The sequence below is a fragment of the Nerophis lumbriciformis genome, linkage group LG20 (assembly GCF_033978685.3).
Source record: "Nerophis lumbriciformis linkage group LG20, RoL_Nlum_v2.1, whole genome shotgun sequence".
NCBI lineage: Eukaryota > Metazoa > Chordata > Actinopteri > Syngnathiformes > Syngnathidae > Nerophis > Nerophis lumbriciformis.
Window position 1 is genome coordinate 41,352,501 of NC_084567.2, and position 15,000 is coordinate 41,367,500.

The 15,000-nt window shown below is 38.6% G+C and overlaps 1 protein-coding gene across 1 annotated transcript in view; it reads right to left on the minus strand.

The window, feature by feature from the left end:
• Window positions 1–15,000, minus strand: part of musk (muscle, skeletal, receptor tyrosine kinase) — a 99,366-nt gene that overhangs the window by 70,900 nt on the left and 13,466 nt on the right. The window contains exons 5-6 of the mRNA XM_061980908.2: window positions 14,939–15,000; window positions 9,678–9,802 (exon numbers count right to left, since the gene is read on the minus strand). The exon at window positions 14,939–15,000 is cut by the window's right edge and continues 80 nt beyond it. Coding sequence (XP_061836892.2) covers window positions 9,678–9,802; window positions 14,939–15,000 — 187 coding nt within the window. The remainder of the gene's footprint in view (window positions 1–9,677; window positions 9,803–14,938) is intronic.

Here is a 15,000-nt window from a genome sequence, read left to right on the forward strand (position 1 = left end):
ACAAAGTAGCTTCATTATTTTCAATTGCTGTAACTGTTTTACTTCTAAACATCAAAAATGTATCCCGTCATAAACGGTTGAGTTCTACGACACAATTAAGCAAAAGCGAGCTTCCATTTGGAAGCAGTATGACATTATAATGTACATATACTGTGAAACATTTCTTGGAACTTGCATTTTCTTGCAAATGGATCATGGATCAACATTTTTCTACTCTTTATTTGTGTGTAAAGATGGCATGGAAAATATGTTTCTATCATTACAAGTATGATGCTGATAAAACACTCTAATTTAATATTTCTAAAAATATGATTTCATTCCTGAATGAAATTTTCACAATAAAAGTGCTTTTTTGTAAAGATATCGGGGTCCTTTTTTAAGTTGATTTAAAGTATGTAAACAAGTAATAATACCCTGTGATTAATGATGGCTAATGTAAATTCAAAAGTAGTAGTTAAAAAAGTAATAATTTGACAGTATTATTTAAAAATATTGTATATATACTATGAAACATTTCTTGGAACTTGCATTTTCTTGCAAATGGATCATGGATCAACATTTTTCTACTCTTTAATTGTGTGTAAAGATGGCATGGAAAATGTGTTTCTATCATTACAAGTATGATGCTGATAAAACACTCTAATTTAATATTTCTAAAAATATGATTTCATTCCTGAATGAAATTTTCACAATAAACGTGCTTTTTTGTAAAGATATCAGGGTCCTTTTTTAAGTTGATTTAAAGTATGTAAACAAGTAATAATACCCTGTGATTAATGATGACTAATGTAAATTCAAAAGTAGTAGTTAAAAAGTAATAATTTGACAGTATTATTTAAAAATAATGTATATATACTATGAAACATTTCTTGGAATTTGCATTTTCTTGCAAATGGATCATGGATCAACATTTTTCTACTCTTTAATTGGGTGTAAAGATGGCATGGAAAATATGTTTCTATCATTACAAGTATGATGCTGATAAAACACTCTATTTCAATATTTCTAAAAATATGATTTCATTCCTGGATGTAATTTTCACAATAAAAGTGCTTTTTTGTAAAGATATCGGGGTCCTTTTTTAAGTTGATTTAAAGTATGTAAACAAGTAATAATACCCTGTGATTAATGATGACTAATGTAAATTCAAAAGTAGTAGTTAAAAAGTAATAATTTGACAGTATTATTTTAAAAATAATGTATATATACTATGAAACATTTCTTGGAACTTGCATTTTCTTGCAAATGGATCATGGATCAACATTTTTCTACTCTTTAATTGGGTGTAAAGATGGCATGGAAAATATGTTTCTATCATTACAAGTATGACGCTGATAAAACACTCTAATTTAATATTTCTAAAAATATGATTTCATTCCTGAATGAAATTTTCACAATAAAAGTGCATCTTTGTAAAGATATCGGGGTCCTATTTTAAGTTGATTTAAAGTATGTAAACAAGTAATAATACCCTGTGATTAATGATGACTCATCTAAATTCAAAAGTAGGAGTTAAAAAGTAATAATTTGACAGTATTATTTAAAAATAATGTATATATACTTTGAAACATTTCTTGGAACTTGCATTTTCTTGCAAATGGATCATGGATCAACATTTTTCTACTCTTTAATTGGGTGTAAAGATGGCATGGAAAATATGTTTCTATCATTACAAGTATGATGCTGATAAAACACTCTAATTTAATATTTCTAAAAATATGATTTCATTCCTGGATGAAATTTTCACAATAAAAGTGCTTTTTTGTACAGATATCGGGGTCCTTTTTTAAGTTGATTTAAAGTATGTAAACAAGTAATAGTACCCTGTGATTAATGATGACTCATCTAAATTCAAAAGTAGTAGTTAAAAAGTAATCGTTTGACAGTATTATTTAAAAATAATGTATATATACTATGAAAAAATTATTGGAACCTGCATTTTCTTGCAAATGGATCATGGATCAACATTTTTCTACTAATCAATTGAGTGTAAAGATGGCATGGAAAATATGTTTCTATCATTACAAGTATGACGCTGACAAAACACAAAGTGCATGAGTGTAACAGGTAGTATGGTAATGTGTGGTAGACACGCCATACCTATGTACTAAACATGTACTAATTAATGTATCTAAAAATATTGTATAATTCCTGTATGAAATGTTAACAATAAAAGTGCATTTGTGTACAGATATTTTAAGTTGATTTAAAGTATGTAAACAAGTAATAATACCCTGTGATTAATGATGACTCATCTGTATTAAAAAGTAGTAGTTAAAAAGTAATCGTTTGACAGCATTATTTAAAAATAGTGTATATATACTATGAAACAATTATTGGAACTTGCATTTTCTTGCAATTGGATCATGGATCAACATTTTTCTACTAATCAATTGGGTGTAAAGATGGTATGGAAAATATTTTTCTATCATTACAAGTATGACGCTGACAAAACGCAAAGTGCATGAGTGGAACAGGTAGTATGGTAATGTTTGGTATTGGCGCCATACCTATGTACTAAACATGTCATTAATTTAATATCTCTAAAATATTATATCATTCCTGTATGAAATGTTAACAATAAAAGTGCATTTTTGTACAGATATCAGGGTCCTTTTTTTAAGTTGATTTAAAGTATGTAAACAAGTAATAATGACCTGTGATTAATGATGACTCATCTAAATTCAAAAGTAGTAGTTAAAAAATAATCGTTTGACAGTATCATCCGTCAGTCTACCCCAGGGCAGCTGTGGCTATGAAAGTAGCTTACCACCACCAGGTGTGAACGAATGATGGGTTCTACATGTAAAGCGACTTTGGGTACTTAGAAAAGCGCTATATAAATCCCAGTTATTATTATTATTATTATTATTTAAAAATAATGTATATATATTATGAAAAAATTATTGGAACTTGCATTTTCTTGCAAGTGGATCATGGATCAACATTTTTCTACTATTCAATTGGGTGTAAAGATGGCATGGAAAATATTTTTCTATCATTACAAGTATGACGCTGACAAAACACAAAGTGCATGAGTGTAACAGGTAGTATGGTAATGTGTGGTAGACACGCCATACCTATGTACTAAACATGTACTAATTAATGTATCTAAAAATATTGTATAATTCCTGTATGAAATGTTAACAATAAAAGTGCATTTTTGTACAGATATCGGGGTCCTTTTTTAAGTTGATTTAAAGTATGTAAACGAGTAATAATAAACTGTGATTAATGATGACTCATCTAAATTCAAAAGTAGTAGTTAAAAAGAAATTGTTTGACAGTACTATCTAAAACATAATGTATATATACTATGAATAATTTCTTGGAACCTGCATTTTCTTGCACATGGATCATGGATCAACATTTTTCTACTATTCAATTGGGTGTAAAAATGGCATGGAAAATATTTTTCTATCATTACAAGTATGACGCTGACAAAACGCAAAATGCATGAGTGTAACAGGTAGCATGGTAATGCGTGGTAGTCGCGCCATACCTATGTACTAAACATCTCATTTATTGTCTCCACACGGTCCGTTAAATTTTCTGCAGCCTTGTTGATTTAAATGAAACCAACAGACTGCCAGGAAACATTTTAATCACCACACACACACACACACACACACACACACACACACACACACACACACAAATCATATTTACAAGCATATTACAGGCATGTAATCATTTTTTTTACAAGCACCCGTGCCTATTAAGAAGCCAGACATTACGATGTCTACGTCCGCCCGCAGTACCACACATACGTCCGTTGGCTCGCCCGTCCAATCACTTTTGAGTCACATGTTAAAAAGAAACAAAACTTGATTTATATAAAAGTTAAAAGGAAAGAATGACTAATTTCATTAAATTACATACTCAGTAGAGTTCCTCAAAGCCTCTTGAAATGTGTTCCGTGGGTGATATAGGAGCCAAAAACCGTCACTAAATCAAAAACTTGTCAAGTATTTAGGGCCATCCATCCATCCATTCTGTAAAATTATGAAGGCAACACATGATGTAAGTGTCAATATATATTAGCCTACTATCAAAATGACTATGTGTCGCAGGCTGAAGCAAATCTTCATTGACAGAAAGAGCACCGTCCCACGTCATCTCCAGCATCGTCGCCACCGCGACCTCCAGCTGGCCTGCCGCACAAGCGGCCATCAGGCGCCCGCCCGCACGCGACTCCTTCAGTGGCGTGGTTCATGGACGCCTTTTGCGGCAGCAGCAGCGACGCCCGGGACTTGGGCGTAGAACTCACATGCTGCTGAGGTTCTGGCGCCACTCGCCGCCGCCACTTCACTCGTCCCCAGTGGATCTGGGTTAACCCACCACCCAAGTCCTCCCTCCGCCCTCCCATGACTTTTGAACTTGCTCTTTTTTTTCAAAGGGAAATCTGGAATCTGTCCTTTAGGGGGGGAATACTGTTATGATCCCTTGCCCGGATCATATTTTGTTCTGTTAGTTTGACTACCTCAGTTCTGTTTTCAGCAACCCTTGGGTTTGTGTTTTGGTTTCCATGGGTGCTGACTAGTTTCACCTGCCTCTGATCACCGTCCGGGACGCTCACCTGCTGCCGGGCACTAATCAGACAGCTACTTATTCCCGTTTCTTGCCACGCTTGGTCTGGCTTCCTTGTTTGCTGTAAGCAACAGTTGCAACGAGTTGGATAATTTTTTCTGGTCTTCTATGCTTTGATTCCTGTGCTAAGTTTCGCCTTAGCCCCCCTTGCGATCAGCACGCGTCTCATTTGTTTGTTTCCTGTGTGTTTGTATTTCATTGAATGATTTATGGACATTAAATCATATCCTTAACTGCACGCTTTGTCCGGAGTTCCGTCTGCATCCCGGGAGAACGACCCACGCAGTAAAATGTGACCCCGACGTGACACATTAAATTCTAATTTAATGATTATTTCTCAGTTGGGACATAAAATATCTTGTCCTTGCAGTCTATTCAATTGAATATAAGTTGAAAAGGATTTGCGAATCATTGTATTCTGTTTTTATTAGAGATGTCCGATAATGGCTTTTTTGCCGATATCCGATATTCCGATATTGTCCAACTCTTAATTACCGATTCTGATATCAACCGATACCAATATATACAGTGGTGGAATTAACACATTATTATGCCTAATTTTGTTGTGATGCCCCGCTGGATGCATTAAACAATGTAACAAGGTTTTCCAAAATAAATCAACTCAAGTTATGGAAAAAAAAATGCCAACATGGCACTGCCATATTTATTATTGAAGTCACAAAGTGCATTATTTTTTTTTAACACGCCTCAAAACAGCAGTTTGGAATTTGGGACATGTTCTCCCTGAGAGAACATGAGGAGGTTGAGGTGGGCGGGGTTTGGGGGGCGGGGGCGGGGTTGAGGTGGGGGGGGGGGTGTGGTTGGGGGTTAGCGGGGGGTGTATATTGTAGCGTCCCGGAAGAGTTGGTGCTGCAAGGGCTTCTGGGTATTTGTTCTGTTGTGTTTATGTTGTGTTACGGTGCGGATGTTCTCCCCAAATGTGTTTGTCATTCCTGTTTGGTGTGGGTTCACAGTGTGGCGCATATTTGTAACAGTGTTAAAGTTGTTTATACGGCCACCCTCAGTGTGACCTGTATGGCTGTTGATCAAGTATGCTTACCGTATTTTCCGCACCATAAGCCGCCCTGGGTTATAAGCCGCGCCTTCAATGAACGGCATATTTCAAAACTTTGTCCACCTATAAGCCGCCCCGTGTTATAAGCCGCATCTAACTGCGCTAAAGGGAATGTCAAAAAAACAGTCAGATAGGTCAGTCAAACTTTAATAATATATTAAAAACCAGCGTGATGTGGGCGCGCATGGAGTCGTATATCAACATGGACGGAGCTGCGTGAAAAAAGCCACCCGGCCTCTTCGCGTAAACTTACCTTAACCACTCGCTCATCTTTTCTTCATCCATCCATCCCTTCGAGTTAGCTTTTATGATGACGCCGGCTGGAAAGGTCTCTTTTGGCAAGGTCTTCCTTTTGAATATCACCATGGGTGGAAGTTTCTGGCCATTAGCATGGCAAGCTAGAACCACAGTGAAGGACGACTTCTCATTCCCTGTGGTGCGAATATTCACCGTACGTGCTCCCGTTGTATCCACAGTGCGGTTCACAGGAATATCAAAAGTCAGCGGAACCTCGTCCATGTTGATAATGTTCTCTGGCCGGATCTTTTTTTCAGCTATCTTGTTTTTACAATATGCACGGAAAGTAGCCAGCTTTTCTTGAAAGTCTTTAGGCAGTTGCTGTGAAATAGTAGTCCGTGTGCGGATGGAGAGATTGCGTCTTTTCATGAACCGGAAACCTGTCGCCATTTTGTGGTCTTTACAGATGTAAACACACAAAGGAAATGAAACGTAATATCCGCGCGCTTCTTCTTCTTCTACGGGGGCGGGTGGTTGCTTACAGTAGAAGAAGAAGCGCTTCCTCTTCTATGGGGGCGGGTGCTTACCTTGGCGGTTGCTTGCGTAGAAGAAGAAGCGCTTCCTGTTCTACGGGGAAAAAAGATGGCGGCTGTTTACCGTAGTTGCGAGACCTAAACTTTATGAAAATGAATCTTAATATTAATCCATATATAAAGCGCACCGGGTTATAAGCCGCACTGTCAGCTTTTGAGTAAATTTGTGGTTTTTAGGTGCGGCTAATAGTGCGGAAAATACGGTACATTCACTTGTGTGTGTGAAAAGCCGTAGATATTATGTGATTGGGCCGGCTTTTAAGGTTTATTGGCGCTCTGTACTTCTCCCTACGTCCGTGTGCACGGCAGCATTTTAAAAAGTCATGATTTTTACTTTTTGAAACCGATACCGATAATTTCCGATATTGCATTTTAAAGCATTTATCGGCCGGCCGATATTATCGGACAGCCCTAGTTTTTATTTACCATTTACACAACGTGCCAACCTTACTGGTTTTTTGGTTTTGTAGATTAAAATATTTATATTTAACTAAATTAATCCAAATAAATCCACCACAACCGTGTCATAAATCAAACTCAAACCGGTAATGGTTCGACAGCGCCATCCAAAATGTCTTGTGGCGTTGCATGTGTTTATAAAGCAGTTTATGATTTATGAACGGACCATCCCAGTGACGTTAGACTGCGATCACGCTGCAACTCCATAAATCATCTCAGCATCCAGCTGTCTGACTCACTTAATGTGATGTAGTCATTTTGTATCAATAAATATAAAAAACAGTTATGAGCTCACTAGCATGTTCTATTGCAATGCAAGCTATATTTTGTTATCATTTTTCTTCTGCTGGGACTGTAAGGGATGGCAGCTGGTTGAGTTGTGTGACTGCACCTCACTCCCTGACGCCAGAAGGGTCGCACTGAACTACAAACCCGTTGTGTAAATGGTAAATAAAAAGAGAATACAACAAATCCTTTTCAACTTATATTCAATTGAATAGACTGCAAAGACAAGATATTCAACATTCAAACTGGAAAACGTTGTTATTTTTTGCAAATATTAGCTCATTTGGAATTTGATGCCTGCAACATGTTTCAAAAAAGCTGGCACAAGTGGCAAAAAAGACTGAGAAAGTTGAGGAATGCTCATCAAAGACTTATTTGGAACATCCCACAGGTGAACAGGCTAATTGGGAACAGGTGGGTGCCATGATTGGGTATAAAAGCAGCTTCCATGAAATGCTCAGTCATTCACAAACAAGGACGGGGTCGAGGGTCACCACTTTGTCAACAAATGCGTGAGCAAATTGCCCAACAGTTCAAGAATGTCACGACTTGATCTTGGGAGTTTGCTTTTCCGGGATGCAACGGAAAGTTGGCACGGGCGAGACGGGAATGAAGGTACATGATTTATTGAAACACCAGAACTACAAAAAAGGATCAAACCAAAGCGCGCACAACTATGAACAATTAAACAAAACATAAACTGTGGCTTGATAAACAAAAACTTACTTGGCATGGAACCGGCATGAAAAAAGAGCAGCAAGGATCATAAGGGTGTGCAGAAGCATATATGGGGTGTGAGGTCGTCAGAAAGACAAACTGAAAAACACTGAACTTAAATACTACAGACATGATTAACGAAAACAGGTGCGTGACTCAAAACGTGAAACAGGTGCGTGACGTGACAGGTGAAAACTAATGGGTTGCTATGGTGACAATCAAGAGTGCACAATGAGTCCAAACGTGGAACAGGTGAAACTAATGGGTAATCATGCAAACAAGACAAGGGAGTGAAAAGCCAGAAACCAAAGATTCCTATAACTAAACAAAAACATGACTTAAAACAAAAACATGATTACACAGACATGACAAAGAACAACATTTATCAACGAGTTATTGCGAAGAATTTAGGGATTTCCCCATCTACGGTCCGTAATATCATCAAAAGGTTCAGAGAATCTGGAGAAATCCCTGCACGTAAGCGGCAATGCCCGTGACCTTCCATCCCTCAGGCGGTACTGCATCAAAGAGCGACATCAGTGTGTAAAGGATATCACCACATGGGCTCAGGAACACTTCAGAAAAACCACTGTCAGTAACTACAGTTGGTCGCTACATCTGTGAGTGCAAGTTAAAACTCTACTATGCAAAGCCAAAGCCATTTATCAACAACACCCAGAGACGCCGCCGGCTTCGCTGGGCCCGAGCTCATCTATGATGGACTGTTGCGTTACGATGAGTCCACATTTCAAATCGATTTTGGAAAATGTAGACGTCGTGTCCTGTGGACCAAAGAGGAAAAGAACCATCCGGACTGTTCTAGGCGCAAAGTTCAAAAGCCAGCATGTGTGATGGTATGGGGGTGTTTTAGTGCCCACGACATGGGTAACTTACACATCTGTGAAGGCACCATTAATGCTGAAAGGTACATACAGGGTTTGGAGCAACATATGTTGCCATCCAAGCAACGTTATCATGGACGCCCCTGCTTATTTCAGCAAGAAAATGCCAAGCCACGTGTTACAACAGTGTGGCTTCGTAATAAAAGAGTGCAGGTACTAGACTGGCCTGCCTGTAGTCCAGACCTGTCTCCCATTGAAAATGTGTGGCGCATTATGAAGCCTAAAATACCACAACGGAGACCCCCGGACTGTTGAATAACTTAAGCTGTACATCAAGCAAGAATGGGAAAGAATGTGTCTCCTCAGTTCCCAAATGTTTACTGAGTGTTGTTAAAAGGAAAGGCCATGTAACACAGTGGTAAAAATGCCCCTGTGACAACTTTTAGTTAAGTTAATGATTTTTTGTGCAAAAAACAAATGAAGTTTCTCAGTGTGAACATGAAATATCTTGTCTTTGCAGTCTATTCAATTGAATATAAGTTGAAAAGGATTTGTTGTATTCTCTTTTTATTTACCATTTACACAACGTGACAACTTCACTGCTTTTGGATTTTGTATGTCAGGAGTGCTCCACCACACGTGCTTTTCCATGACTTGATTTATAGACTTGCATGAAAAGTTAAAAGCCTGCAGAAACACTAAACTACCAGCTTCGTTCCAATACTTACAATAAAATGGTCATTAACAGGTTTGACGTTCAAAACCGTAAATTTAGGATTACATTTAAAAAAAGAAAAAGCTTAAAAATTAGAAATCTGCTCAAAATCAGCAGACATTTTTTTTTAAACATTGGTCTAAATCCCCATCCAGGACACTCACTGTGTTTCCATTCTCCAACCAGGTGACGGTGGGGATCGGATTTCCCGTGGCATTACACTCCAGAGATATTTGGCTGCCATATTCCACTCTCTTCTCCTTGGGAACTCTGAGGATCCGGGCTGGAGCTGCACATGTCACAGACCACACACAGACTCGTCAAGACACGTCAAGACACGTAAAGACACTTAAAGACAGTAAAGTGTGTACACTTATTTATTGACTATATGGAAAGCATTAAAAGACACATGCTGCACTGCCTTATTTTGGCATCCTGTAAACTTGGCTGCTATAGTGAAAGAATAAACAACCTTGCCTTGCCATGTCAGCCACACAAGTGTTGTTCTGTTATTTGCTGCTAATTACAGCTTCGCTCAGGGTGGAGCTGGGATGGGATTTACATGAGGCAACCAAACAAATGTGCCAGTGACAGAATTATAAGCTGCTCAGCCCGAACATCTGCAACAAATATGTCAGTCACCCAGCTACATGGTAGTAGTCATTTAAATAACGAGTACAGGTTATAACCTCCAAAAAAGCAGAGATACAGTGGTGGTCAAAAGTTTACATACACTTGTAAAGAACATCATGTCATGGCTGTCTTGACTTTACAATACTTTCTACAACTCTTATTTTTTGTGATAGAGTGTCAGGACTTGATCTTGGGTGTTTGCTTTTCCGGGATGCAACGGAAAGTTGGCACGGGCGAGACAGGAATGAAGGTACATAATATATTTAATATATATGCAAACGAAAAGCGCGCACAGTGGCGGAGAATAAACTATGAAACCAAAAAGACTATAAACATGGAACAAAAACGTACTTGGCTTGGACAAAAATAGTTGCATGAAGAATGGACATGGAAAGAAGTATCAGGCATGGACAGAGCATAAATGTGGTGAGGTCGTCAGAAAGACAAACTGAAAAACACTGAACTTAAACACTACAGACATGATTAACGAAAACAGGTGCGTGACTCAAGACGTGAAACAGGTGCGTGACGTGACAGGTGAAAACTAATGGGTTGCTATGGTGACAATCAAGAGTGCACAATGAGTCCAAACGTGGAACAGGTGAAACTAATGGGTAATCATGCAAACAAGACAAGGGAGTGAAAAGCCAGAAACTAAACAAAACATGACTTAAAACAAAACATGATTACACAGACATGACATAGAGTGATTGGAGCACATACTTGCTGGTCACAAAAAACATTCATGAAGTTTGCTTCTTTTATGAATTTATTATGGCTCTACTGAAAATGTGAGCAAATGTGCTGGGTCAAAAGTATACATACAGCAATGTTAATATTTGGTAAGTTTACCTGCAATAAGGCGCTTTTGGTAGCCATCCACAAGCTTCTGCTTGAATTTTTGACCACTCCTCTTGACAAAATTGGTGCAGTTCAGCTAAATGTGTTGGTTTTCTGACACGGACTTGTTTCTTCAGCATTGTCCACACGTTTAAGTCAGGACTTTAGGAAAACCTTCATTCTAGCCTGATTTAGCCATTCCTTTACCACTTTTGACATGTGTTTGGGGTCATTGTCCTGTTGGAACACCCAACTGCGCCCAAGACCCAACCTCCGGGCTGATGATTTTAGCTTGTCCTGAAGAATTTGGAGCTAATCCTCCTTTTTCATTGTCCCATTTACTCTCTGTAAAGCAGCAGTTCCATTGGCAGCAAAACAGGCCCAGAGCATAATACTACCACCACCATGCTTGACAGTAGGAATTGGTGTTCCTGGGATTAAAGGCCTCACCTTTTCTCCTCCAAACATATTGCTGGGTATTGTGGCCAAACAGCTCCATTTTTGTTTCATCTGACATCACATGGACAAAGATAAGACCTTCTGGAGGAAAGTTCTGTGGTCAAGTTTCCAATAATTTCTAATTATTGGAAACTCAAGACAGCCATGACATGATGTTCTTTACAAGTGTATGTCAACTTTTGTCTGTATATACTTCCAAAATGTGTTGTTGGTATTTGCTTACATGTCCCTTGGCAAGTTTACCTGCAATAAGGCGCTTTTGGTAGCCATCCACAAGCTTCTGCTTGACCACTTGACCACTCCTCTTGACAAAATTGGTGCAGTTCAGCTAAATGTGTTGGTTTTCTGACACGGACTTGTTTCTTCAGCATTGTCCACACGTTTAAGTCAGGACTTTGGGAAGGCCGTTCTAAAACCTTCATTCTAGCCCAGGGGTCGGCAACCCAAAATGTTGAAAGAGCCATATTGGACCAAAAATACAAAAACAAATCTGTCTGGAGCCGCAGAAAAATTAAAAGCCATATTACATACAGATAGTGTGTCATGAGATATAAATTGAATTAAGAGGACTCAAAGGAAACTAAATGAGCTCAAATATAGCTACAAACGAGGCATAATGATGCAATATGTACATATAGCTAGCCTAAATAGCATGTTAGCATCGATTAGCTTGCAGTCATGCAGTGACCAAATATGCCTGATTAGCACTCCACACATGTCAATAACATCAACAAAACTCACCTTTGTGCATTCATGCACAACGTTAAAAGTTTGGTGGACAAAATGAGACAGAAAAAGAAGTGGCATAAAACACGTCCTAGAATGTCGGAGAAAGTTATACATGTAAACAAACCACGGTGAGTTCAAGGACCTCCAAAATTAGTAGGACAAAACGGCGCTTGCCAAATACTCGAATCAGTGAAGCATGTTTAATATAAACAGTGTGCTTTATAACAATTAGGGAGGTTTGTGTCATGTTTGACCTCCTACAGAAACCATATTAAAACAAAACAAAAATTAATTTTTCCCCTCATATTTTTCAATTTTTCATACATCTTTGAAAAAGCTCCAGGGAGCCACTAGGGCGGCGCTAAAGAGTCGCATGCGGCTCGAGAGCCGCGGGTTGCCGACCCCTGTTCTAGCCATTCCTTTACCACTTTTGACGAATGCATAGATGATGTTTTACACATCATCTTCAAGCCGCTTTCTGATAGTCGCTTCAGGATGCACCGTTTTGTGGGCGGGTCTTATTCACGTGGTTCACCTTCGACAACGTCTTCTCCCCGTCATCTTTGTTGTAGCGGTGTAGCGTGCAAGGACGGGTGTGAAATAAGTGGAAGAAAAACCGCCCGACCGATAACTAAAGTTCCTTGGGTGAATAATGTCAACTCACTACACCGGTATGTTTTAGCGCTTTCATGGCGAGTTTACTGACAGATATAAGTAAGAACTTTACACTACTTTATATTAGAAATGGCAACAGTGGAGGATGAATGTCACATAACAAGAAGATAGAGAAAAAGAAGAAGCTTATCGACTACAGCATCGGCACAGACTACAAAGGCGAATACGCGCAAATTTTCAGGATTTATGCAGATCCCAAATACAGATCAGCAGGTACCAGAAGGTAAGAAAAGTTTCTTTTGCATAACATTGCGAAACAATACGCCAGATAATATGTCTTACCTTATACACACGCACAGTACAATCCATCAAGCGGTGTGGCTTCATAGCTTACCAAAGTCCTACTAAAACATTTTGACAGATTTTTGAGCGCCGTGTGTAATGTTCTATATTTTCAACGGAACATATCAAATGTTGGTGTTGTTTACTTGAGTCATATCGCAGTCTACACATATCTCTTATGTGTGACCGCCATCTACTGGTCACACTTATCATTTCACCATGTACCAAATAAAATAGCTTCGAGGTCGGTAAGCACAACCAGAATTATTCCGTACACTGGGCGCACCGGGTTATAAGGCGCACTGTGGAGTTTTGAGGAAATGAAAGGATTTTAAGTGCTCCTTATAGTCCGAAAAATATGGTAGATAAAATGTCTACTGTAAGTTCTTTGGAATGTACAAAATAAGAATAATATTGACGGGAGAAGTTTTCTGGATTTCTTTTCCCCAAAATAATTAAGTTGAATATCCCTGGAAAAGTTGGTCTCGGGCTCACTAGTGCAACAACAACGCCCGAAATGTGTCCCGTGAAAAACCGTCAGACCGGAACTCTCTAATAACTAAAGTTCCTCGGGTGAATAATGTAAACTCACTGCACCGGTATGTTTTAGTGCTTTCATGGCCAGTTTACTGACAGATAAAAGTAAGAACTTTACACTACTTTATATTAGAAATGGCAACAGTGGAGGATGAATGTCACATAACAAGAAGATAGAGAAGAAGAAGAAGCTTATCGACTACGTAGGCGGACTTTACACTTATCATTTCACCATGTACCAAATAAAATAGCTTCAAGGTCGGTAAGCACAACCAAAACTGTTGAGTTTTGAGAAAATGAAAGGATTTTAAATGCGCCTTGTCGTCTGTAATTTATTCCTCAAATGTGAAGAAAATGAGCTAAATGTGAGAACAGTTGAAGAAATGTGCAAAAAGTGAGCAAAATATTCAAAATATATTAGCTAGAAAAGTGTAAATACATTATGGCATTCGGCACCTCACACACCGTTGCTGACTTTATTATTGGAACCCGTTTGTTTTGCTGTAAACTGTTCCAGTACATAAGTATTCTGTCATGTCTGTGTAATCATGTTTTGTTTTAAGTCATGTTTTGTTTAGTTATAGGACTCTTTAGTTTCTGTCTTTTCACTCCCTTGTCTTGTTTCCATGATTACCCCATTAGTTTCACCTGTTCCACGTTTGGACTCATTGTGCACTCTTGTTTGTCACCATAGCAACCCATTAGTTTTCTCCTGTCACGTCACGCACCTGTTTCACGTTTTGAGTCACGCACCTGTTTTCGTTAATCATGTCCATAGTATTTAAGTTCATTCTTTTCAGTTTGTCGTTCTGACGACCTCACCACATTTATGCTCTGTCCATTCTTTCCATGTCCATTCTTCATGCAACTATTTTTGTCCAAGCCAAGTAAGTTTTTGTTCCATGTTTATAGTCTTTTTGGTTTCATAGTTTGTTCTCCGCCATTGTGCGTGTTTTTCGTTTGTACTTTTTTGCTATAGTCTTTTGGTTTCATAGTTTATTCTCCGCCACTGTGCGCGCTTTTCGTTTGTACTCTTTTTTTGATATATTAAAATAAATCATGTACCTTCATTCCCGTCTCGCCCGTGCCAACTTTCCGTTGCATCCCGGAAAAGCAAACACCCAAGATCAAGTCATGACATATACACATTTAAAAGTTTAGACAAACTTTCTAATGTCAAGGTTTCGGCTGGTACTGACAGCGTAGTCACTGTGGTCATCTACCAAGCATGGATTTCTATTCTATGTATCGCCAAGGAAACCATACTCACCCTGTACTTCAATGGTGACGGGCTTAGAAAAGGCCAAGCCAAAGCTATTTCTGGCCACGCAG